The sequence below is a fragment of the Nelusetta ayraudi genome, unplaced genomic scaffold (genome assembly GCF_046127955.1).
Source record: "Nelusetta ayraudi isolate G7.1 ecotype Tasmania unplaced genomic scaffold, CSIRO-AGI_Nayr_v1 ptg000056l, whole genome shotgun sequence".
Lineage (NCBI taxonomy): Eukaryota > Metazoa > Chordata > Actinopteri > Tetraodontiformes > Monacanthidae > Nelusetta > Nelusetta ayraudi.
Window position 1 is genome coordinate 24884 of NW_027466106.1, and position 23985 is coordinate 48868.

General features: G+C 47.6%; 2 protein-coding genes across 5 annotated transcripts in view; both read left to right on the forward strand.

Annotated features, from left to right (window-relative positions):
• The window catches only part of LOC142896554 (zinc finger MIZ domain-containing protein 1-like), a 33741-nt gene extending 13891 nt beyond the window's left edge, over positions 1–19850 (forward strand). For 2 of the 4 annotated variants that reach the window (XM_076038268.1, XM_076038270.1), the window contains 19 exons: positions 7558–7693; positions 9045–9159; positions 9673–9893; positions 9990–10191; positions 10287–10568; positions 11307–11486; positions 11601–11669; positions 11792–11957; positions 12085–12226; positions 12828–13038; positions 13188–13293; positions 13505–13665; positions 13773–13840; positions 14220–14288; positions 14378–14715; positions 15401–15648; positions 16460–16711; positions 16891–17844; positions 17882–19850. In XM_076038268.1, coding sequence (XP_075894383.1) covers positions 7558–7693; positions 9045–9159; positions 9673–9893; positions 9990–10191; positions 10287–10568; positions 11307–11486; positions 11601–11669; positions 11792–11957; positions 12085–12226; positions 12828–13038; positions 13188–13293; positions 13505–13665; positions 13773–13840; positions 14220–14288; positions 14378–14715; positions 15401–15648; positions 16460–16711; positions 16891–16998 — 3074 coding nt within the window. In that variant the 3' untranslated portion in view covers positions 16999–17844; positions 17882–19850. Of the gene's footprint in view, positions 1–2223; positions 2260–7557; positions 7694–9044; positions 9160–9672; positions 9894–9989; positions 10192–10286; positions 10569–11306; positions 11487–11600; positions 11670–11791; positions 11958–12084; positions 12227–12827; positions 13039–13187; positions 13294–13504; positions 13666–13772; positions 13841–14219; positions 14289–14377; positions 14716–15400; positions 15649–16459; positions 16712–16890; positions 17845–17881 lie in introns of all 4 variants that reach the window. The other 2 variants (XM_076038267.1, XM_076038269.1) reach the window with 2 other exon arrangements.
• Positions 19851–20874: 1024 nt separating this feature from the next.
• Positions 20875–23907, forward strand: LOC142896602 (peptidyl-prolyl cis-trans isomerase A-like). Its single transcript, XM_076038371.1, has 6 exons — positions 20875–21077; positions 21223–21253; positions 21328–21416; positions 21497–21593; positions 22153–22228; positions 22324–23907. The coding sequence occupies exons 1-6, from the start codon at positions 20934–20936 to the stop codon at positions 22457–22459; spliced, it is 573 nt and encodes a 190-aa protein (XP_075894486.1). The 5' UTR covers positions 20875–20933; the 3' UTR covers positions 22460–23907.
• Positions 23908–23985: the final 78 nt, after the last annotated feature.

Here is a 23985-nt window from a genome sequence, read left to right on the forward strand (position 1 = left end):
AGAAGAGGGCGACAATTGGCAACGATACAACCAGTCACCCCGGCACCGCACAACTACGCAAGTGCAGTTGCCGAGTTCTGTGGAAATCACATAAGTGGCCTTTGAGTTTTGCTAGTTTTGATGCTAAGTGGAGACTGGAGCCAGCAGAAACCATCGTCAGTGTTCGCTACGTCACTTTAACTCTTTAGTTGACAGCCGCCTCTGAGGAGCGTAAGAGAAATTTGAATTGATAGTCCTTCATTATGTAATGCATTACATATTGCTTCTGAAACAGGGTGATGGAAGCCACTGTGTCGACACCCTCCTGCATCCCTGACAGCCCCAACAGTGGCACAAACCAGGAAGTGCGGCGTGTTAGAGTGTGGGTTGTTCTCACGCTGCGTCAGTAGAGAGGAAGCATCTCCATGATGCATGATTTTTTTTTTTTTTATATATATAAATTCTTTTTTTAATTTTTAATTTTTTGAAGTCATTCTCTGGTCAAGCGTGTCTCTCTGTCTCGGGCCGACAGCTGCTGAGCGCTCCGTCTCCCCGGCGGTTGGGTTGATGTATGTGGAGACATTGGAGGGATGTTTTGACAGCACTCACTGGAAATCTGACTTCAAGAGGCTGAGCTTAAGAGCCGCATGAGTTTAGAGTGCCGCGCTTGGCAGGCACCGAATGTGATAGCGGTTTTTCTTCTTTTTTTTTTCTTGGCTCCTCTCTAAAATATGCTGGAAACAGAATGCGTTTTTTTTTTTGTTTTTTTTTTTTTGTCTTCAGTTCCAAGCGACTGCGGCACTTAAAGGCTTTGAATTTTTCCTGCGTTTTCAGTTACACCGATACTAAAAACATTTTCAACGTCCTCCTTCAAAAAAGGACCTAAATGAATGACGAACGGATGGATTTAAAAGTCCCGTATTAATCTCAGAGCTGTCAGAGCTTTATTTTTCCTCCCAGACTGCACTGGAGCAGACTCACATCGTCAAACGACCCTGGATCGCAGCGCGTTTAGCCCTCTGTTTGCAGCCTTCCGGTGAAAAGTGGTGCTCTGCTGTACTGTCCACTCGTTTGGAAAAGGGGCGGGAACAACTGTCAGGCAGCGTCCCAGGACGTAGGGGGGAAGACCAGCTCAGTGAGGCGTCAGTGCACTTTGTGACATCACAGAGGGCTGGTCTGCCAGATAGCCATTGGGACGTTTTAAAAAAGCTTCAAAGAAGCAAAAAGGTGGACTAGCTGCGATTCCATGACCCCTAGAATTGCGCAAAACCTAAATATCGCAATAAAACACTGGCCATGGAAATACTTAAACTTCAAATAACCTCTCAAATATCGCTAAAAGGTTTTCACGCTCTTATGGTGAGGTTTTTTAGACACATCGATATCGACGTACTTCGCAAAAATGTCATGGAAACACTTTTTTCGCATTTACGCGTCACCGGACGTGACGTACTGGGGTCGCGTGACCAGTTCACTTCAAGTGAAAATGGCGCGTAATGTTTCGACGGAGGAGGAGACGGAATATTTTTTACAAGTAATCAAGGAGAAAAATAGAACAACCATTCTTGACAGCAAGCAAACGTAAACAAACAAACGCAAACGAAATTCTCATCAATCTCGCGGGACGGGATTTTACGAGAACTACGGCTCATTCGCTTCGCTTCGCGTCAATGGAGACGCCTGCAAATCGCAATTTTTACTCCGTCGAAATTTTAGAAATATCGCTTTTATTTTGCGAAAAACTGTAATGGAAACGCAGCTTATTGTCCTGTTGGAGACACATAGCGTAAGAAAAAAAAAACTGTACAGTAAATCTTGCACTATTTAAGACCAACGTCTCGCTGCTGGAATATTCTGCATCATAGAGGGCATGTGTAGATTTTAGCAGATCGATGTGTATTTTGCAAAGTGGATAGTTTGTGTTGCCAAAGTTGCTTGAATGTTGAATTCCTAGCTTCAGGTTGTACTCAGGCTCACTCAAACCCCGAATCATGAGCACAAAAATGTGAGACGTCTACATGCTGTTTGATTTTGTCTGTCATTTGTGCGATCCCTCATCGACGGCATTTGGCGGCTGCGACACATTTTTGTTGTTGTTACTGTTGTTGTTGTCGTCGTCGTTGGGTGGTTGTTGTTTTTTTGTTTTTTTACCCGCACCGCGCTCTGCTCTGTGTTTTGGTGTTCTTTGCTGATTCTCATGACTCTCTGCCCCGTTTAAAAATGTTGTAATTTGAACCCCCACAGAAACCAGCAGCTGCAGGAGATGTCAGAGTGACTCAGGTAGAGATTCCCTAACCTTCTGGGCTGCAGCATCTCTTTGGCTTGACACATACACACACACGCACACACGCACACACGCAGACACACACACATGAACCGGGGAGGAAGGGATCCGCCCACTCCCTCCATCTCCACCTGTCCTCCGCCCAGCATCCTCCCATCCATCCTGCCCTCCCGTCCCTCTGCTCCTGCTCCTGGTGCACAGCCAGAGGTCGAGGACCAAACTCTGTCCTACCTGCCAGTTGAAGGAATTGAGAGAAAAAAAGAAAATTTTGCCTTCCAATTTAAAGCCGTTTTCAGAGGGTTTTTAAGGAGCCAGCACGCGTGAGCAGTTAGCTAAATGAGAGGCAGAATTTATTTTGTACTTTTTTTTTTTTTTTTTTTTTTGCTTGGGTGTGAATTGTGACACAGAGCCACAGTCTCCCTGCAGGGCACGTTTGAGTTCTTCTGCCTTCGAGCTGTTGAGACTAAAGCCCATTAGACATGCTCCTCTCTTGAAAGGAGTCGGCTGAACAGAGAGGGGGCAGGATGGGGGATATCATTGACTGCTTAAATAGCTTCCATCACACTTCTGCAAAAAAAAAAAAAAAAGCATGACTCTTTTTTTTTTTTTTTTTTACTTTTGCAGGATTTGTTACCGTCCTTCCATATTTGTCCTTTTGCATAACAGTTTGTACCCACACAGCGCAGACCTACCTGCCAGTGTTTTTACAGACTCTCTCCGCCTTTGATATCTATTATAAATTGCTCCTTTCTTTCTTTCTGTCATCATCCCACACATTGTGTCAGAAAGCTTTAATGTCGAGTGCCGCAGTGTTCATGCCGAGATACTGTGAGTTGTTATCTGGCTCGGCCCTCCTTTTTGTCTGTGTTTTTGTTCTTTTTTTTTTTTTGGATGTATTTACGAAACCACAGCTGAGCCGCATGCACGGTATTTTCATGTTTCTTCGCGACGAGTTCGAAGACTTTGTGTTCTTCTGTGTTCCGCCGATAATAGGTCAGTCACACATTCATTCATACCTGCTCTCTAATAAACTGGTTGGAGATTTATATGCGGCTCTTTGGACCGACAACAGTGAAATTGCAGTTACAACCATTATAAACTATATAACTTGATGTTATATTTTAACCAAAGCTCGAAACGGATTCACGCGGGTCTTGTAATGTGTTGGACGGGCAGGATCGGAAATCTTTTCATCGGTTCCCACCTTGGGAGCGTCCGCCTCACTGAGGCTCACGAGTGGCTCTCCGTGTGGGCAGCGACCTGTTGTGACTCACTCGCTCAGGAGGGTTCTTATCCCTCGTGCACACAATGTCAGAGTTCACAGTAATTAGCGCCGGGGTTTAGCCGTACGCTCGTAGATTGTCATTAGCTTTCGGGGCCCTGCAGCCTGTTCCTACGGGGCCCGATGCTAGGGGGGGGGAAACGAACTGGTGCTCCGGCTATCAGTCACCCACGCGGTGTTTATTGCGTCTTGAGTGAATTAAAAGCAGCGGCGGCGGCAGCTTCTAGGAAGAGGGCTGTGCAAGAGTTTCCGCAAAAATCAGCTTATTTATGGGCTCAATGAGCCGGCAGAACGCAGAACAGACCACCTCGTTAGCTGGAGGGAGGTCTGGCCCAGAGAGGAGCCCATGACCAGGCCCTTTGGAAATAAAGATAATAATAATAACCATAATGGATTGGATTTATACAGTGCTTTTTTTTTTTCGAAGAAAACAGACAAACAAAAACACAGCAGCTCCAGACTGGAGCGTCACACCGCCAGCCGGAGCAGCAGTCGCGCACTTAAAGGAAGGGTTTCGCTCGTCGTCTGCTGGTAGTTTAAAGATTAGCCCGCTGGTCAATTACCAGGATCAGCAGCAGCTTCCCCCTGAGGCTGGAAAAACAGCCCGGAAGCATCCGCGACAACAGGCGGCAGGTTCCGCTTCGCATTTCAACGATTGTCGCGATTAACACTTTCACACGAAGCCGCGACCTGCGCTGGATTTCGCGTCGTTGTCCGGATTGACGTTATGTCGTTCGGGCAGCAGGTCCCGCGAGCGTCTGAAGCTCCGGCTTGTTGCTCCAGACTGTCGCTGCAGCGGCTACACCTGCTGTACTGCCCGACTGCAGACTGTCGTGTCAACACTGATATTAAACAGCAACGATGCTGCGCAGAGCCGCCACCTGATCCTCTGGATATTCGGTGTTTGGCAGGATGTTTAGGCAAAACTGCATGTGGAGATTCTAGAGAGTCAAGCCGGACTCTATCCTGCACTATTTTAAGATCATTTCGCAGCTGTTTCTAACAGTAAAAGTTTCTCCTCTTCGTCTTTTGCTTGTTCAGCAGTTCAGGACATCTGTGCCAAATGGCCCGTGGCCCCTTTGTGACATCACAAAGGGCAGCAGCAATGGCTCTCTCCCCAGTGTGCTGTTTTCTCGGAGCTAATTTGTTTTTCTCCAGACGAGCGCAAAGCTAAAGCTCTGTGTTTTTGCAGGAGGCTGTAAACAGAAGGCTGAATCTGCCGTTCACTGCAGGTCTACAGTTTCTTTTGAGATGACTGATCACATGACCGTGCTTGATAAGAGTCACGGATGAAAGCTAAGGTTCTGAAGATGGGTGCACATCACACCGGACAGCGTTTTTATTTTTAAATTTCGAAGGAATGTCGAGGAAATTCTTAATTTCTTTTTTTCAAGATACTGTACTTTTTTTTTTTATATGGCAGCCGCTGATATGGTCGGCGGTGTGGAGCCTTTAACCTCCATCGTGGTACTTCAGCGGGAAAGGTGTGATTCGACATCATTTCTCTCGCATGAAAAATGTGAATGAAGTGGCTGAATAAGTGAAAAAGTGAAGTGAAAGGAGGAGCTTTGCCTTTGAACCGCCCGCTGCCTGCGACTGCCTGACATTAGATCACGTTTAGCCGGACCGAACCATGGACGGTTCGCCCGCATTTTCATGTAAAATCCATATTTAATTTCTCACGTGCAACGATGACCGAGTGCTGTGACACACTTAACAAACGGCCCCACTGTAAAATGCGGCGTCGCGCAGGTCAGGGATCGATACTCTACATACAAGCCGGTGAGCAGCTATTAATGGCAGTGAAGGGCCCGCAGGAGGACCTGAGCCGCCGCCGAGAGACACGCGAGCCAGAGTCGAGTGCGCTTTTTGTGTAAGGCGCCGCTCTCCGACGGCTGCTGGAGTCACTCGAACAGGCCGCTGCTTTGTCGGAACAGGAAGTCAGTTTAGCCTTCACAATGCCATGTGTAAAGAAGGTTTAGCACTCACTGGCTGTAGATTGAAATGTGCCATTTTTTTTTTTTTTTTTTTTTCTTACGCGGGGAATAAAAAGCAACTGCAGCCTTCCCTGCGTTCTATTTCAGGGAATAAAATGAAACGCGACTCATGGTAAAGACTCCCTTATTTTCTATCTTTAGGTTGACAGGTTTAAATATATGTACAGATATTCAGATCTTCATTTTTCATGCAGGACTCCAGTGGAGCAGACCAACATACTGTATGTCATCCAAAAAGAGAGACAATCTACAGATGCTGTGTCAAAACTTCCACGCGTTCTGAACTGAAAATGCTACTGGTACGCAGTGCCACTGCACATACAGTGTCAGCGACGCGTCGCGCACGGCAGTGAGCGTCACCTGATTGAAACTCACACCTGCGCCAGGTGACACACAGTAGAGATGGGAGTCACCGCACTGGCCAGTGTATTGTAGGTGTGAACACGGTGCGCCAGCAGCAGGAGATGCAAGTGCGACGCTTTGACCCCCGGGGCGACCTTGAGGTTAAAACAAGGTGACCTTCGCTCCGTTCTGGACGACTTCTGTCCCGTTAGATTTTCTGCGGACATGACAGGTCGCCCCCTCTCTCTCTCTCTCTCTCTCTCTCTCTCTCTCTCTCTCTCTCTCTCTCTCTCTCTCTCTCCTCGCCGCCACCGCCGCCGCTCGGAGCTGATCCCCAGGCCTAAATGGTGGGTTGCCAGCTGGAGAGACAGTCGTCCGGTGTGGAGGTGGTGATTTAGCGGGGAGATAAGCTCCCCGTAATGGCAGGGTGGAGTAATTCCTCTTTAACTGGGAGGCTCGGCTCGCTCCGCCCTCCACAAGAAAACCTTGCAGCTTTGTTCCTCGCTGCTTCTCCTCCTTCTTCTTCTTCTTCTTCTCCTTCTTCTCTCTGTCTGCTTCTCCTCCCCCCCCCCCCTTTTTGTTTGTCTGTGTGAAAAGCCTCTTGTCAGATCAGACGGCGGAACGCGCTATCGGCTCAAGCGGTTGAGATTTGCGCTATCACAGCGGAGAAGGTTACCGATTGGGCAAAGCGCTGCAGAAATGAAGGCGCTCTCAGTTTTAAAGGCACAACGGATCCGTTTCTGTTTTGTTTTGCATTATTTTCAATCATATTCTTATGTTCCTGTCACTTACGAGGCGTTTTTGACAGGCAGTCTGTGTGCAAGCTTTTCCCGTTTTTTTTCCCCCCGCTATAACTAGTCGTCATGTTCAAACCTCAGGGCACCGGCATTTAAAAAAACAACCCAACAACAACAACAAGAACAAAAACATGCTACATCTTGAAGCACCAAACCTGGCAACCGCACATCCTGGAGGCCTCGCGTATCTGGGTCTGCGAGGCTTAAAATAGAGTCCTAAATGATTTAATCAGGTAGTGAACCCAGAAGTCGCTCTGTTGCTCGTTTGTTCCCGGCAACTTTGTGGTGGCGCTCCAGTGAGACAGTGATTGGCACGTTTGATTGACGTCGGGGAAAAATAATTTCAAGGAAATTGAATAGAAATGGTGACGGGCAAAAACAAACGCGCCTTTCGTCGCCGCTGATTGGATCGGAGGGGCCGTCGAGCTTTGACCGTCCGCTGGAGTCTGAGAGAATTTCGGGACGGTAACTGTTTGTGATGGGTAAACAAAGTCAGAGATACAAAGACATCAGCATTTCCTTCTTCCCGCGCCGATGGAACACGTCCCCCCTCAGCCCCGCCCTCTCTGCAGGAGCGAAGAGCTCCGCTACAGCTCGACTGGATGTTGCAGACAGAGGTGGTGCGACGGGAACCGTGAACGAGAAGCAGAGCGTATTTATTGAGTTAGGCCGCCCCCTGCAGGCCGTAGCGAGAAGCGCAGACTGGGTGAATCAAATAAATGTTCTCTCAGGGTAGTTTTACACGCAGCATCCCACATTGTGTTGCCAGAACTGTCCACTGCAAGTGATGATTTTTTTTTTTGTGTGTGTGTGTGTGTCTGTTTGTGTGTGCGTTGCGGCGGTGAGGCTAACGTGTGCGCGCCTTGTGTTTTGCAGCCCTGCTGTCGTCGTGGTGCGAGGAGCTGGGTCGCCTCCTCCTGCTGCGTCACCAGAAGAACCGGCAGAACGAGCCGCAGGGAAAAGTCCCCATGCAGCCCAGCATGAACAGCATGAAGCCCGGCCTCACTCACAGGTCAGCGGGGTCACGGCCAGGCCTCCCTCCCCTCCCACCAGGGGTGATGAGGGAGGCAGCAGCAGTTCCAGGGGTTAACTGGGGGAAATCTTCAAAATTGAACAATGCTGCTCTTTCTCCTTGACTGCCTTATTGTAGGTCTCTCATGTAGAAAACTCCCTGGAACAGATTTTTTTTTTTTTTATGTGTGAAAAAAAAAGACAGAGATACATAAACAGACGGGTTAAAAAAAACAAACAAACAGACATTGACAGCCACCTCCTGCCTGCTCACTCTGCTGCAAGGCTCAGCGGGAAGCCGTCCGCGGCAGTCAGCAGGTTGAGTCTGGCCTCAGTCAGTTCGCAGTCGGGTCGCCAGTCGCAAAGTAATGGAAAATGCTGGAACATTGCAAAGGGAAACTATTTCCCCTTAAATATATCATGGATGTAGGAAAAGTCTCGTGAACTCAAGTAAAACCGTTAAAGTCCAGGATCTTATATTTTTTTTCCCACTCGGTTATCAGACAGTTTGTTTACCAGCTGAGCTGCAGCCCACTGAGGCTCCTTTGAACGTCTTGAAATGCAAGTCTGGCGCCGCTCCTGAGGACAAATCCGGCGATTAGGACGCGCGCGAGCCAAAATGAGACGAGATTTCCACTTTTTTTTTTTTTTTTTTTTGGAGGAGCGTCAAATTGTGCGAGGAGCCGGAGTGAGTCGGGGTGTCGTCTCCCGGGAGAACGCGGCGTGCTCGCGCGCCTCCGCTCCCCCCGTCTCGGAATAATTTGCCTTCAAGGGGGGAAAAGACTGAACACGGCGTCCGTTCCAAGCAATGACCTCCGAGCGAAAACAAGCCGCTCTCCAAAAACAGCACTCACTCCCTTCCCCACTTTGGCTGGCCGCTCGCCCCTCCCCCGTCAGGGACCTCGGCCTGTTTATTATATGTAACACACTTGCACGTTCCGCCTCGGATGTTTGTTCGATAGGAATATTTACCCTTCCAAAGGCCCTCTGCTTTGCCAAGTTTTTGTTCCTTTTTTTTTTTTCTTTTTTTTTACAACTTCAATAATAATTTAATCACGTTTGTAATTTTCCAGCACCAAGTGCGACCTCACAGCTCCTACCCCCCCGTCCCCCTTATTTCACTGCACAGCTATTAGCACACACCCTGGCTGAAAATACGTGTTTTGAAAAATCTCACGCCAACCATTCCAAATTGCCCAACGTTTGACAAGTCCAGGAAGTTATTTGCATTTTATTTTATTTTTTTGGACGGATCAAAAGCACTCTTGGCTTTTTTTTCCCGCCGGCTCTCTCCTCGGACTTGTAGTGACATAAGGCACATGTTTTTTTTTTGTTTTTGATGTATGTTCCAGTGATGGCTCCTTCCCCTACGATTCTGTTCCCTGGCAACAAAACACCAACCAGCCCCCGGGGTCCTTGTCGGTGGTTACGACGGTGTGGGGCGTGACCAACACGTCGCAGAGTCAGGTACGACCGTGCACGAGCGCCATGCAGGCACTGGAAACACAATCTGTCTGCTCCACTGTGGTGGTCCTTCTTTTTGTTGTCCATTTTTTTTATTCACTACGGCGCTGTATCACGTAATTAAGTGAAAGTTTCAATGGATAATTTTCACAATATTTAATGAAATTTAATTTCAGGATCTGATCATGTCTCAAACCAAGCTTAAAGTGTAGCTTAATCAAATTGTGCAAACGAGCTTTCGTTTTTTGCTGATACCTTTATCTTCTATCTCTATCATTGTCTTGAAATAACATAAACATTGTCTCATAAACAGTGCAACTTTTCATGTAATGACGTGATGACTGAGCTTTTCACTATCACAAAATAACATGATAGTTAAATGTAATAACAGGAAAATGACCTTGTAAAAATATAGAACTTTCGAGTAAATTCCGTGATACTGAGACCTTTTTTTTTCAGTATGGCACAATACACTTCAATAATTCACAACTCACTGGATGTTTTTTTTCTTTCCAGGTATTGGGGAACCCGATGGCCAACAGCAGCAACCCCATGAACCCCGGCGGGAACCCGATGGGATCGGGGATGTCCGCAGGCGGGGCCGGGCTCAACTCGCCCCAGTTCAACGCTCAGCAGCAGCAGTTCCCAAGCAAAGGCGGCTCCAACCAGACCTACATGCAGCAGGGAATGTACGGCCGGCCCGGCTACACCGGAGGTCCCGGCGGATACAGCGGGAGGTCCGAGGACCAACACGTTGCAAAGGTTGTTGCGCAAGAGAATGCAACGACCCGGAGATATTAACGACCTTCCTTTCTTCCTCTGGTTTTCTGAAGTTACTCTGGAGGCCCGAACGCCCCCCCGGGTGGGATGGGTATGACGTCCCACACACGGCCACCGGGGGACTTCACGCAGCCGGCCGCGGCCGCCGCAGCAGCCGCCGTGGCCGCCGCCGCCGCCACCGCCACTGCCACGGCGACGGCCACAGTGGCGGCGCTGCAGGAAACCCAGAATAAAGACATGAACCAATATGGACAGGTGCAGCAGGATCGATAAATACAGCATCAAAGATACCGAGCAATTTTTTTGCAACCGAAATACTCACTCTGAAAAATTCTACATCTTGCCGCCAGATGTGCTCGTCGTTCCAAATGGGCACCGCTCAGGCCTACAACAACCAGTTCATGAACCAGCCGGGCCCACGAGGACCCCCCGGAGGGATGAACCCAGCCGGCATGGCTTCCGCCATGAACAACCCCAACATGAGCGTCCCTCCCATGGGCATGAACCAGGCCCGGACCCCGGGCATGGGCCCTTTCGTGGCTCACGGCCAAAGAATGCCTCAGCAGGGGTATCCGGGAGGCCCTCGGCAAGGCGTGCTGGTGCAGGGGGTGAAGAGGCCGTATCCAGGGGAGGTGAGCGGCGCCATCTGATGGCTCAGACTGATGAAAGACTTTGGAAAATAATCTGTTTTTAAGTAGTTTCTTTTAGGCGCAGCTCTGTGTTTGTCATGCTTGCGCTGGCCTGAAGCCTCTAAGTCTCACTCGGCAACTGTAGCTGCGCTCGCAACCATCCTCGATATGTAGGATAGAATAGAATAAATCTTTATTGTTCACCAGGGTGGGAAATTGTCTTTAGCTCACCAATACAGAAGAAGAAAAAGAAGAAGAAGCCTTTATTCATTCTTTATTCAATATAAGAGATAATAATGGAGTTTATAGTGATTAAAAGAAATAAGGAAATTGAAATTGAATAAAATTAAAATATTTATAGGCTAAAAATATTTTAACCTAACAGTGAACAAACGGCAATTAAAAAAAGATATTCACATTAAATTGACTGTTGGATTATTTACAAATGATGTAAATAATATTAACATAAATGTTTTATTGCATCTTGATAAAGTGACAAAGTGTTAGTGTGTGAGAAGATGAGAAAGACAACAAGAAAGAGAAGAAGAAGACGACAAGCAGACAACAAGAAAGCGCTAAAACACAAACACATTAAGAAATAAAATACAGGATAAGTTACGAGTAAAATAGCATACACTAGACAAGGTGCAGCAGTTCCAGTCCGTGGGTCGGTCACTTAGGTGAGTTCATTTTCTTGAGCGTTGCACGCTGCAACTTTGCCGCCCTCCCTCCCTCCTCCAGGCCAGTTACGGTGGTCAGCAGTACGGTCCCAACGGTCAGTTCCCGCCTCAGCAGGGCCAGTACCCGCCGTCCAACGCCTCCAGGCCGCTCCCCTCGCCTAACTTCCCCGGCCAGAGGATGCCGGGCCAGCAGGGCCAGGGCCAGTACCCTGCCGGCATGCCCATGGGCCAGTACTACAAGGTGGGTTGCGTCAGGGCCCGGCTGATGCGAGACGCCGCGGTGTGGTATGTGGTAAATCATCCTGATTTGTTTTTTCTTCTCTCCCCCCCTCCCCCCCAACCCGCCCACTTGCAGCAAGAGTCATTCAACGGTCAGAGCACCAACTTCTCCGGTGGTGGATACTCGTACGGCCAAGGCAACGGGGTAGGTCTGACCCCCACCCTCACCTCCACCCACCACCCACCTTTGTTCCATCTGACCCGGCCGTGCGAGCCAAACGAGTTGCGCAGATGTTTTTCCTCACTCGACCTTCCTGCCTTTTACAGCCCCCCAGGCCCGGCAACTACCCCCACTCCCCGGTCCCTGGAAACCCCACTCCCCCCATGACCCCGGGAAGCGGTATTCCCCCCTACCTGTCGCCCAATCAGGACGTGAAGCCCCCGTTCCCGCCCGACATGAAACCAAATACGACGGCGCTGCCGCCCCCGCCAGGTTAGTGTTGGAGCGGCCTCCTTCAGCCGTGGGCTCTTTTTATTTATGCCCCGCGGCGACCCGCGGCTTCTTACCGGCGGGCAGATTGGGAAGTCCAACCTGGGTTGTTTGTTTCTTTCATACCCAGCGAACCCCAACGAGGAGCTGCGGCTCACGTTCCCCGTCAGGGACGGTGTGGTGCTGGAGCCGTTCCGTCTGGAGCACAACCTGGCTGTCAGCAACCACGTCTTCCACCTACGGCCCTCCGTCTATCAGACCCTCATGTGGAGGTAGGACCACCGCTGAAGATCTCCGACCTCGGCCGTGTTTTGCTTTAAGGGAGCCCGTTTGTTTTTCGGCCCCAGCCGGCGGCGCCTTTCACCGTTGTCTTTGTTTTCGTAAGCTTGCACCAAGCCCCCGGGATCCACCATGGCGGCCCGTTCATTTCAATGTAGGCGCTCAACCAGCGTATCGGCCGAAAAAAGTTTTTGGCTTTTGCTTTTGTTTATGCAGCGCAGAGAGTATAGGTGTCAAAACTCTGGCCCGTGTCATCATATTTGGCCCAGAGTGCTCTGCTGGTATTTTGATGCGTCAATCAGGACAGGACGTTCATTGAAGGATATTATTATTACTTAATTAGTTTCTTGTTGTTTATTTTCAAATGTGTTATTAGCCAGTGGAAATTTTTTACTGTTTAAATTTATATCAGAAAGCTGAAAATAAAAAAACAAAACATTTTATTTATTCTGATGAGTAATTTTTATGGTTTTTGTCCCAGATGGGGTTTTGGCTGCAGTACCTCGAGTAGCCACCGGAAAAGAATCACTAGTCCCCTATCCAGTTTTTATAATACATCCGTGCCTTTCACATGTCGCCCCGGCCCCCCTGCAGGTCGGACCTGGAACTGCAGTTCAAGTGCTACCACCACGAAGACAGGCAGATGAACACCAACTGGCCCGCCTCGGTGCAGGTCAGCGTCAACGCCACGCCCCTCACCATCGAGAGGGGCGACAACAAGACCTCCCACAAGCCCTTGCACCTGAAGCACGTGTGCGTACCTGGCAGGAACACCATCCAGATCACGGTCACCGCCTGCTGCTGCGTGAGTACACAACACGCTGCCCGCTGCTAGTCACGACGCATAAATGAAGTTGTTTTATTCAGCAGATGCACAAGCGAGGCTGATAATCACGCAAGCGACTCGACTCGCGCTCGCTGAATGAACCAATTTCCTGTTTTGTTTCTCCGCAGTCCCACCTGTTTGTGCTGCAGCTGGTCCACAGGCCATCTGTGCGATCGGTCCTCCAGGGGCTCCTAAAGAAGAGACTCCTTCCTGCAGAACACTGCATCACCAAGAGTACGGCTTTGTTTTGCTTTTTCGTTTTGTTTTGTTTCCATTAGGGCGCTTATCATGCATAAATACATCTTAATTACACAAGCAAACACCTGCGTCTCCTCGGGGTTTTCACCGAGACTGAGCCTCGAAGTGCACCTGCGAGTCTCCACTGGCTAATCCCCCCCCCCCTTTCCCCTCCTCTCCCTCCTCTCAAACCGCTCTGCCGTTGCAGTTAAGAGGAACTTCAGCAGCGTGGCGGCGTCGGCGGGCAACGCGGCGCTCAACGGGGAGGACGGCGTGGAGCAGACAGCCATTAAAGTGTCGCTCAAGTGTCCCATCACCTTCCGGCGGATCCAGCTCCCGGCCCGGGGGCACGACTGCAAACACGTGCAGGTTTGTGCACGCTCGAGGTTTTCCAGCTCGCCTGTTCACAGAAAACGTTATAAATTTGACTGCTTTGAAAGGGTTTGTTCCAACCTTTGACCTCTTTCTCTTGGCAGTGTTTCGATCTGGAGTCGTATCTGCAGCTCAACTGTGAGAGGGGGACGTGGAGGTGTCCGGTGTGCAAGTGAGTGGAAGGTTTTTGTCCTTGTAAAGGTCCAGTGTGTGAAATTTGGCTTGATTTATTATTTCTATATTGGTAAAACTTAACATACTACCCATAAATACATTAATAAAAGTGTATACTTGCAGTACAATAAACATACTTTGGTTTTCCTACCTTTGGAACGGTTCTCAGATATATCAGAATATACACAGAGCAAGTGTCTTGCTCCTCGTTAGCTGCCGTCTTGCTTTATTTAAGGAAGCCCACCTGACAGCGCCCGAAATACAAAAACGCGATGTCAGGTGGGATTCATCAAAATTCTTACACTCTGGACCTTTAAGACATGAAAATACGGACGTGACGAAAGCCTCCATCTGACCACATCAATTTCCCCCCTCAGTAAAACAGCGTTATTAGAAGGCCTGGAGGTGGATCAGTACATGTGGGGGATCCTCAACGCCATCCAAAAGTATGTTTCCTACCGTCCCCGTGGAGTTAACTCATAGGCTGCTGTCACAATCATATATAACACGCTCTTTTCTTCTTCTGCGCTGACAGCTCCGAGTTTGAGGAGGTCACTATAGACCCCACGTGTAGCTGGAGGCCTGTTCCCATCAAGTCTGAGCTGCATATCAAGGAGGACCCTGACGGTCCGCTCACCAAGCGCTTCAAGACCATGAGCCCCAGTCAGATGACCATGCCCAACGTGATGGAGATGATCGCCCAGCTCGGGCCAGGTCCCGGTCAAGGTCCCGGCCCGGGACCGGGATCTGGACCCGGACCTGGACCTGCACCTGGACCTGGATCTGGGCACGGCCACGGACCTGGCCCCAGTCCATATCCACCACATCCTGGTCAACACGCCGGTGGCAACGGGGGAGACTATCCTGGCGCAGGTAAAGGAAGAGCAGCTGGGGTTGTGCAGAGTGTACAAACACAAACCTGTGCTGTTTGACCGAGGGTTCTGGAAATCACTTAGGGCTGTCAAACGATTCATGTTTTTTAATTGCGATTAATTAATTAATTAGTTAACTGGGATTAATCGCGGTTTGAATTGCATGTGTAAATTTTGGTTATTTTGCATTTCAAGGCAGTTTTAACCCCATAAAGTAAAGTATTTCTTACCAGAAATCGGCCAGAGGGGCCGACTACGGCTTAGTAAAAGGGACAAAAAGGCTTACGCCAGGTTCACACCGGACACAGAAATGCCGTAGCCGGCCCACTGTTACTCTCTTTCGTGTGCGTCTGTGTTTGTTTTCATTTCTCACAAACCCTGATAGTAGATACTGACAAATATAATATACGCAAATATGATCGCGCTTGTGAAATTGCGCGATCAAAAATCATGTACTTTATTTTTGAAAATTGCTTTTATTTTGAAAATTTACCAGAACGTGTCACGGATTGCATTTAACTAATGGCAGTTAACGCCTTAATGCTGACCGCTCGAAAATCACCACATCTGTTTTTGAAAGCCCCCACCCCCCCCCACCGCCAAGCGTGTTTGTTCTGTAAGAAGTGAAACCTCACCCAACCCCCCCCCCCCTCTGACGCATCTCCGTCCCCTCGTCCTCCTTCCAGGCAACAACTACCACAGCCAAGGCAACTTCGACTTCCCTCACGCAAACCCCTCTGCTGGAGGAGTGGGAGGCGGTGGAGGAGGAGGACCAGGAGCAGGAGGAGGAGGAGGAGGAGGAGGAGGAGGTAACGGCGGCGGCGGCCCCCCCATGAACGACTTTATCCACGGGCCCCAGCTGTCCCACCCCCCGGACGGGCCCGGCGGCCTCCTCTCCCAGGAGAAGGCCCACAACCACGGCATGAGCGACCCGGTGAGTAGGACCACGGCTCGGCTGCAGAGTTTCCTGCTTCCCCCTGGCCTGGAGAAACCATCACAATTACCAGGCAGTCCAGCTGGATCGTTCAACGTTGTGGTGACGACGACACTTCCTGTTGTCTTTATGACTCTGGGTTTGGCTGGGCAGGCTGTGTTAGACACAGGACAAGGTTTATGATTTGAAATAAAAAAAAAATCATCTTGATTTATTTTCCATATAAAAATGATATAAAAAAAAAAGGAATAATGTAGCACACTGGCCAACAAATATGAGAAATAAAAACTTCCAGTTGCTGTCAAACAAAAATCCATGAGCAAGCAAAGTCTAAAGACTGTGCGCTTTCCAGCCAAAAACCACCACTGCGAGGCCTCGGCATGGCTTATGTAGTCATGGACCTGTGTGCCTGCAGGGGGAGCACAAATATAATACATATATATATTATATAGATATATATATATATGTATAATATCTATTCCTTTAAGTTCATTTCTGCCGCATTGCAAAAGTCTCCATGCAGTTTGTCGTCTGCTGCCGTCTTGCCGCGTTCACCTGCTCGCGTCGCAGCCGCACACACCTGCAGATCACAGCTTCCATTACTTTATCATTTTTCTTTCCTTTTTAAAGCCTGGTCCACATGATTCACGCTGGAACTCATCTCGCTTTCTCCCTCTCTTTCTTCCCACGCACCCCTCCCTCCTTCCCTCAAACCCCCCCGCCCCCCCCTTCCTTCCTTCCTTCCTTCCTTCCTTTTAACACCTTCACTCTCTCCCCTCCCTGCTCCTCCCCTGCAAACCCCCCCTTGCAGATGTCGCATCCCGATCAGCCCCATAACCCCATGCAGCAGATCTTGCATGCGTCTCCCCACCCCGGCAGCCAAAGCGGGCCGCCGTTGCATCACGGCGGCCAGTCATCGCAGCCGCCGCAGCCGCGCCAGCCGCAGCCTCAACCTCAGCAGCCGGGGCAGAACAGTCACCCGCACGGCGATATGAACTTTAACCCCTCCTCAGACGGCCAGATGGGTCCGGGCGCCCAGGACATGCCCGAGCCCTCGCTGGATGTAAGTGTGAGCGCTTCGCTCGGCGGCATGAGCTAGCTACCCGTTAGCGGCTAACATCGTCTGCTGCTGCAACTGCGCTCATTTCTTTCTCTTTCTTTCTCTCTCCTTCCGTGTTCCGTTTTCCACTCTTCGCTCATCCTTCTCTCTTTTTTTGTGCCCTCTTTCCCCCCCCCCTCCAGCTGCTGCCCGAGCTGGCGAACCCGGACGAGTTACTGTCGTACCTGGACCCCCCCGACCTCCCCACCAACAGCAACGACGACCTTCTCTCCCTGTTCGAGAACAACTAGCTGACCCTCCCCCACCCCACCCGGAGTGCAAAGCCGCGCTCAACTCGTCCGTCCACAGACAGACACCTCACCAACCTCCTGTTGACACTCGCAGCAGCCCCCCCGCGCACACGTGCACTACGCTGGAGCATGTATGGCACAGGGCCGTGGCTGAAAGGAGGCGCCCCAACACCCCAACACTCCGAGGGAGTCCGTGCTCCGACTTTCTCGCCCCCCCCCCCCCTCCCAAACCTCTCCAGTGTAAAGATTCCACGCACCAGTTCTTCCAGCTGACTCGGGAAAACGCACCATTTTACAGCCATGGCACTAAAACGACCTAAATATACAACAGTGTATGATACTTGTGACTTTTCAACGGAAAACTGTGCAGCTATACTCGTCACGTGTAAACGACGCAGAGGAGAGACACAATTTTTTTTTTCTTTTTTCTTTTTTCGTTTTGGTCCTTTTTGTGGAAAAAAAAGTGAAAAAAAACAACAAAACTATCATGAGTGGGTTTTTTTTTTTATTTTAACATATTTGAAATGTGTTCTTCCAGAGGTTTGGCACATGCAATGTCCTTTTACCACCACGCTTCTGTGTGTGTGTGTGTGTGTGTGTGTGTGTGTGTGTGAGATTGAGTGTGTGTGTGTGTGTGTGTGTTCTTGTGTGTGTGTATGAATGCCTGTGTGGGACAGCAGAATAACTGGAACTGGAACTGCAATATCTCCCACTGTCAACAGAGAAAATGAGTGTGCATTGTGCAGTGCGGTGAGTGTGTCCCAGTCCGTATCGACCTGTTTATATACGTGTGTGTGTGTGTGTGTGTGTGTGTGTGTGTGTGTGTGTGTGTGTGTGTGTGTGTGTGTGTGTGCGCGCGTCCTTGTTTGTGTGCGTGTGGGAGACAAGTGGGTGGCAAAAGTGTGGAAAGGAAGAAGGAATGAGAGTTGGTGGTGGAGGGAGAAGCAGAATGGAAGAAGCATCCACCACTCCGAGCGCTGACTCGGTCCTCCCGCACTGCGCCTGCGCTCCTCTGTGTATTTATTAACGTTTCGCTCCTCCTCGTCCACAGCGAGCGCCGTTTCCCCTTCGCAAGTGCATGTGTGCCAACGGCTCCCGTCGCGTCTGTCAAGCCTAAACCTGCTCCATCGTTGTCTCCTTCGTTATTGTTGTCGGGTTTTTGTTTTTTTTTTGTTGTTGTATTTATTACTTCGTTTTAAATGTAGCTGTTTTTTTTTTTATGATTTTGTTTTTATACACGTGTTTCGTTTTTTTTTTTTTTTCTGTCCCACGTTGAAATTGAAAACGTCACCAAAGCTTTCCTCTATACACTCACTCTAATAGGGGCTCCGGCCTGGATGCAACGTTGGTGTGAATGCAGGACTGACACTCACATCCCACACATTTTTTTTTTTTTTTTTTTTTTTTTTTGCTCCAATCACTGTATTTTAAAGCAACACCTGTGCAGTTGTGGTAATAATTCTTTCCCCTTTTTTTTTTAATAGTTACGTCACTGCAGTTATTTGGAGATGGGGGAGGGAAAAAAAACACCCTGCATGATTCAACAGTGTCTCCAGAGCTGTTGTATATTTCCCCTGTGTGTGTATTTTTTTTTTTGCGACCGTACAGCACCGTACCAACATCTAACTGTCAGCTACATGGTACTGTATGTTTGACACAGAGCGCAGACTCACAGCGTCCCCTATAAGCCGGTCCGATGTAAGGAATGAATTGCACTCTCACTGGCCCTGTGGCAAGTTCCTGTGTGTCGTGTACAGTGTTTTCCACTTCCCTGTGTCGGTGCAGCAGCAGAAGGAATCATGAAACTGGTCTCCGGGCAACTTTTGGTTTTTACATCCATATCAAAATTGGTCCGCATTAAAAGTAATTCGTCCATATGAATTATAGTTTATGCATTTAAAGCTCGTTCCCCACGCCCCACCATTTTAATTTTTACATGATTTGAAGTGACCTATGGTTTTTATTTAAAGATGAAAGTCCTCAACATTTATTTTGGGGCCTACTGATGAGTTTTTTTCTTTCATTTGGAAAACAGAAAGTGTAACTGTAATTTGTGTTTCGTCACCACATTTTATATTGTGTTTTAAGTTATTGTCCCGTGTTTTTACAAAAAATTAATTTGGTTTTTATGCAGTACAGTAGATGGATTTTAAATATGCCGTATGTCGCTGTTTGCTAATTCCTCAATTTGAATTATTATTTTTTTTAAATACCAAAAATGGCTTTACTGATCTTCAAAACTGACCACCTTACCTTTCTATCTTTTGAAGGATCAGATGTTTGTTTGTGTTTGTCTACATGTTTGTTCAAGACAATGCACTGCCGCCTCGGGACGCGTTGTTTCCCTAAAACACAGTGTGTAGATGTACGTGTAACCTCTCACAAAAATCATGTACTCTGAGCAACACAAATCGTGCTGTCTGATTGCAAAAGTCGAGGATGTAAAAGAGAATGCAATTATTATTATTATTATTATTATTGTAAAATGTCATTTTTTTTTTGTTTTTTTTTTGGGTGGGGGGTGGCCGAGTGATGGGGATGGGGAGGGGAAAATAAAGAAAATGTGTATATAATGTAAATGACAAATAGAGACACGTTAACAGAAATGTATTCATTTTCTCCAGGGGGAGTGTGCATAGTGTATTTAGAATTTGTAAAGCTTCCATCCTCCTGTCAGACATTGAATTGGCAAACTGAGTCTGTGTTTGATTTGTGTCTGTGCAGACCTCTTTAACCACGCCTGTTCATTTATGTAAAATACTTTATGTACCCCCTCACGCGGGGATTTCCAAGGAAAAAAAAGGTTGTTTTTTTTTCTTTTGTGTAATATTAAACCTCTGTGTATTTCTCTATTACCTGTGTACTTTATAAAGGTGCTACAAAATTATTGAAACCTTTTGAGGTATAATTGGGACGTGGAGACGCTGAGCTGTGATCGGCTCCGGAGGGAGTTGTCTCCAAATTTACAGTTTGTAAAAGATTTTGTCAAAATTTCTAATTTTTATGCAATGTGGCAAAAAAAAAAAAAAAAGAAGAAGAAATATGCTATAAAGGTACAATCTGAAGTGATTGGCACAAGTGGCAGTTATCTCTTTGGTTTTGTACATTCTATGTACAATCATTTCATATTCTAAAAACAGTTGGGGGGGAAAAAAACATTGTGATTTTTAGTCCTGCAAATCTGTATGTAGTTAGATGACGTGACATCCTAATATTTATCTAATAAAGATGTATTCAGATGAAACACTATCAATGGCTTCTCCATCTTTTGGCAGACAATGACAAGTTGGGACAAGCATGTCAAAAAAAAAAGAAAAATAGAAAATCAAAATGAAAAGGTCAGATACCGAGCAGCTATCTTACTAATTGCGGTGTTCAACTGATGGAAAAAAAAAAAAAAAAAAAAAAAACTAATTTCACGTAATAGTTTGTTAGTGCAAACAAATGACCTTGAAACTCCTACTTGTGTGCAAATAATAAAGAAACTAATAAAAGAAAATTACTGCTACTTTTCACTGCAGTTGAATTAAAAAATGCCAGCTTCTAAATAATAAAAAACAATAGCGTAAGAATAAGCATTCGTATTAATGTCGTCAAAAAAGCAGCGATGAGCCACAGTCTAACAAATTAGATGTGAAGTTGTGAACACATTGACCATTTGAAAAAAAAAAAAAGAAGAAGAAGAAGATGATGAAATTACAGTTGTGACTGGGTGGGGATTTGAAACAGACAAATTATGAGGACTTCTGAGAAGTTAGTTTACACTTCAAACATCATAATAAACCACAGAAATAAAATTTACCTCCTCCAAAATCCACGCAGCGTCGCTGTTTGAGCGGGAGTTCCTGTGACGTCACTTGTAAACACCAACAGCACGTATGGGGCTAGCTAGCTAGCTAGCAGCTCCCTGTCACCTTCTCAACTTGGCAGCAGCGATGTTTCAGATAAAAACTCGTCTGAAATACAGCCCGCCGGGCATTGCCGCGACCAGGCTCTTCTCTTCCGGTCCGGAGAAGAACCCTGTTGTCTTTCTGGATGTGGAAGCCGACGGCGAGCCTCTGGGAAGAATCGTTATTGAGGTAGCGAACCTGCTAGCCAGCTAGCTAGCTTGTGCTAGTCTGCTGAACACCTCGGTCACACCTGCAGGATGGTGACACACACACACGTCTGTATAATATAAGCCGACACTTCAAGCGATTTTAATTGTATCTGTTTTAATTGCAGCTGAATGCTGATGTGGTGCCAAAGACTGCTGGTATGTGCCTTTTATTCTGATTTGGATGTTTTTATTTGTCACCTGACACAAATATATGAAAACCCATTTTACAGCAAACTTTAGAGCACTGTGCACCGCAGAGTATGGTTTTGGCTACAAGGGCTCCGTGTTCCACCGGGTCGTACCTGAGTTCATGTGTCAGGTGAGTGTCTCGCGCACACAAAGTTGAAGCAGACAGTTGGAACTTTGAACCACAACGCCGCTGTTCTTGTCCCGTCACAGGGCGGAGACTTCACCGACCACAACGGCACCGGAGGAAAATCTATATTTGGGAAATCGTTCAAGGATGAGAACTTCAAATTAAAACACACTGGCCCAGGTACTTTTCATGTACTGTTACTTTTCCTTGCATGCGCACCACGCACCACGCACGACTACATCCAATAGCAGTAACTTTGTGCTCGAAAAAGATAATTATCTTGATTGTTAATTAAACGACTAATCCAAAAATCTTAAGAAATAGGCGAACAAATCAGGAGTAATACTTTGCCACTAGGGGGCAGTGCCTAGTTTTCAAGTAGGTCCTGTTTCAGGTGATTGACCTACTTTCTGCAAAGAGCGTGCAATAATCAGAAGGAGAAGAAAAAAAAGTCTGTCCCGGATAAAGTTTTGTTTACATGCTGATTGTTTGGGATTTGATTTCGAGCCGTTGTGTAATCACAGTTTACCATCAGTTTCGGTGGAGATAAACAGTCTTTCACCACACTCGGTAGTTAATTTGTGTCATGCTTCCCCAGTTGCTGCAAATGCGTCATTGTACTGCAAATGGTCCTGTGCCCTAAAAGAGATCAAGATGTTCCTCACAGTGTCACGTTTAGCGATAGAAATGTTTTGTTTTTTGTTTTGTTTTTTGTTTTGTTTTTTGTTAATCCTCGCAGGAATCCTTTCGATGGCAAACTCAGGGCCCCACACCAACGGATCCCAGTTCTTCATCTGCACCAAGAAGACCGAATGGTAAATACTTTGATGGACTTTCTTCAATGTAAGATATCACTCAAGGCGCCATTGGGTGGGGATCGCTCACACTGTCTGTGTGTTTTTTGCGGCAGGCTGGACGGTAAACACGTGGTGTTCGGGCAGGTGAGGGAAGGGATGGACGTGGTCACCAAGATGGAATCGTTTGGTTTGCACGATGGAGGTGTGATCAAGAAAATAGTCGTCACTGACTGCGGCGAGATAAAATAACGGCGTTGGACTTTATTTCTAATTTTGTTTTTGTTTTTTAATGAATATTATTTACTTTTTTCCGATGGTTTAGCGTCAGATTCTATGTTTTAAAGGTGCCATATTTTACCCACTTTGTTTTTGGATCATGGACACCAGTGATTCATCATCACAGGATTAAGTTTTTTGTTTTTTGTTTTTTTGTTTTTTTAAAAAAAAAAAAAAAAAAAAAAAGCAAAGACAAATGCTGATGTTGTCTGGACTCCCTCCCAGAGGGCTGGAAGCACACCTGTCTGGGATTCTTAGCTGACTTTGGAAAGGAGTGAGGTGCCGGCACCTTTTCTGGAAGAGGAGGGTAGGATTGGTAAAGACAGTGTAACATCATACTGGACATTTTTAAAAGATCCATAACCTAAACATTTCTGCCATGTTTAAACTTATAATGTGACGTCTATAAAGCCAATACTAACTCATCAAAACTGGGAGCAACACTTTTATCTCATCGACCTACAAAACGCCACTCTGCCACATTCCAACCTGGGCCCTCTTCTTTGCCAAGTCCTGTATATATTTAAAAAATAAAATAAAATAATTGCTATCATTGCACGATAACTCTTCATTTACTGGCGCATAAAGAAGGGTTTCTAGATTCCAAGAGCACGAGTCCCAGCACAGGACACTGCGGCCTAGCTTGTGCCACAGGCCCCGTTGCTTTTGACGCTTCCTGGAAATGATCAGCAGCTGTTTTTAGACAGCCGGTGATGCAGCACCACCGGCTTCCTGTCCATGGGGAGCAGGATGTGAAGTCACAGGACATCCACCTAAGGCCGGCGCCAAGCGCAGGACGACCGACCATCGCCGCCGCCTGACTGGGGACGTGCGCAAATGAGTGTTTTCACTGCTGGAATCGTAAAACAAAAAAAAAAAGGGGGGCGAAAGCTGAAAATGTTTGTGTTGCCCTTCCCACCGCCGTCTTTCATCTGGAACGCTGAGAGTCTCGAGGCGCAGTGGACGCTGGGATACGTCTAAACGCCAAAGACTGGGCGGTGCTGCTTATCGGGCTAATTCTTTATGAAAGTAAATAACGAAGCGACGCGAAACAGCAACTCTCTCGCCCCCTAAGTGCAACCATATGTGCGCTGACCTTCCACCGTTTGTTTGAATTCTCAGATTACATTGTTGCCATAGAGACTTTGCTGCCCTCGCTCTGTTTGAGCCGGGGATGTCGTAACAAACTTGATATAATTTGAACCCCCCACCCTCCGCCGCTTCACTTCTGGCCATTTGGAATGCACGTCCAGGGCTGCGCATGGAAACTTGGCTCCGGCGACGCTCCAGCGCTGTGCCCAGCGTCAAACACACAGAGGAGAGAAACAATGACATCTTTACAGCTGCTTCAGCCGGGAACGTCCACACTGATCCTGCAGCACCCGAGTCAGCCCCATAACCCCCCCCCCCCACCCTTTTTTCCTTTTTCCCCCCTTTTTTTCCTTTTTTTTCTTTTTATTGTTATGGTTTTCTGTCCTCACTCGGACTGGGTTGGTGTT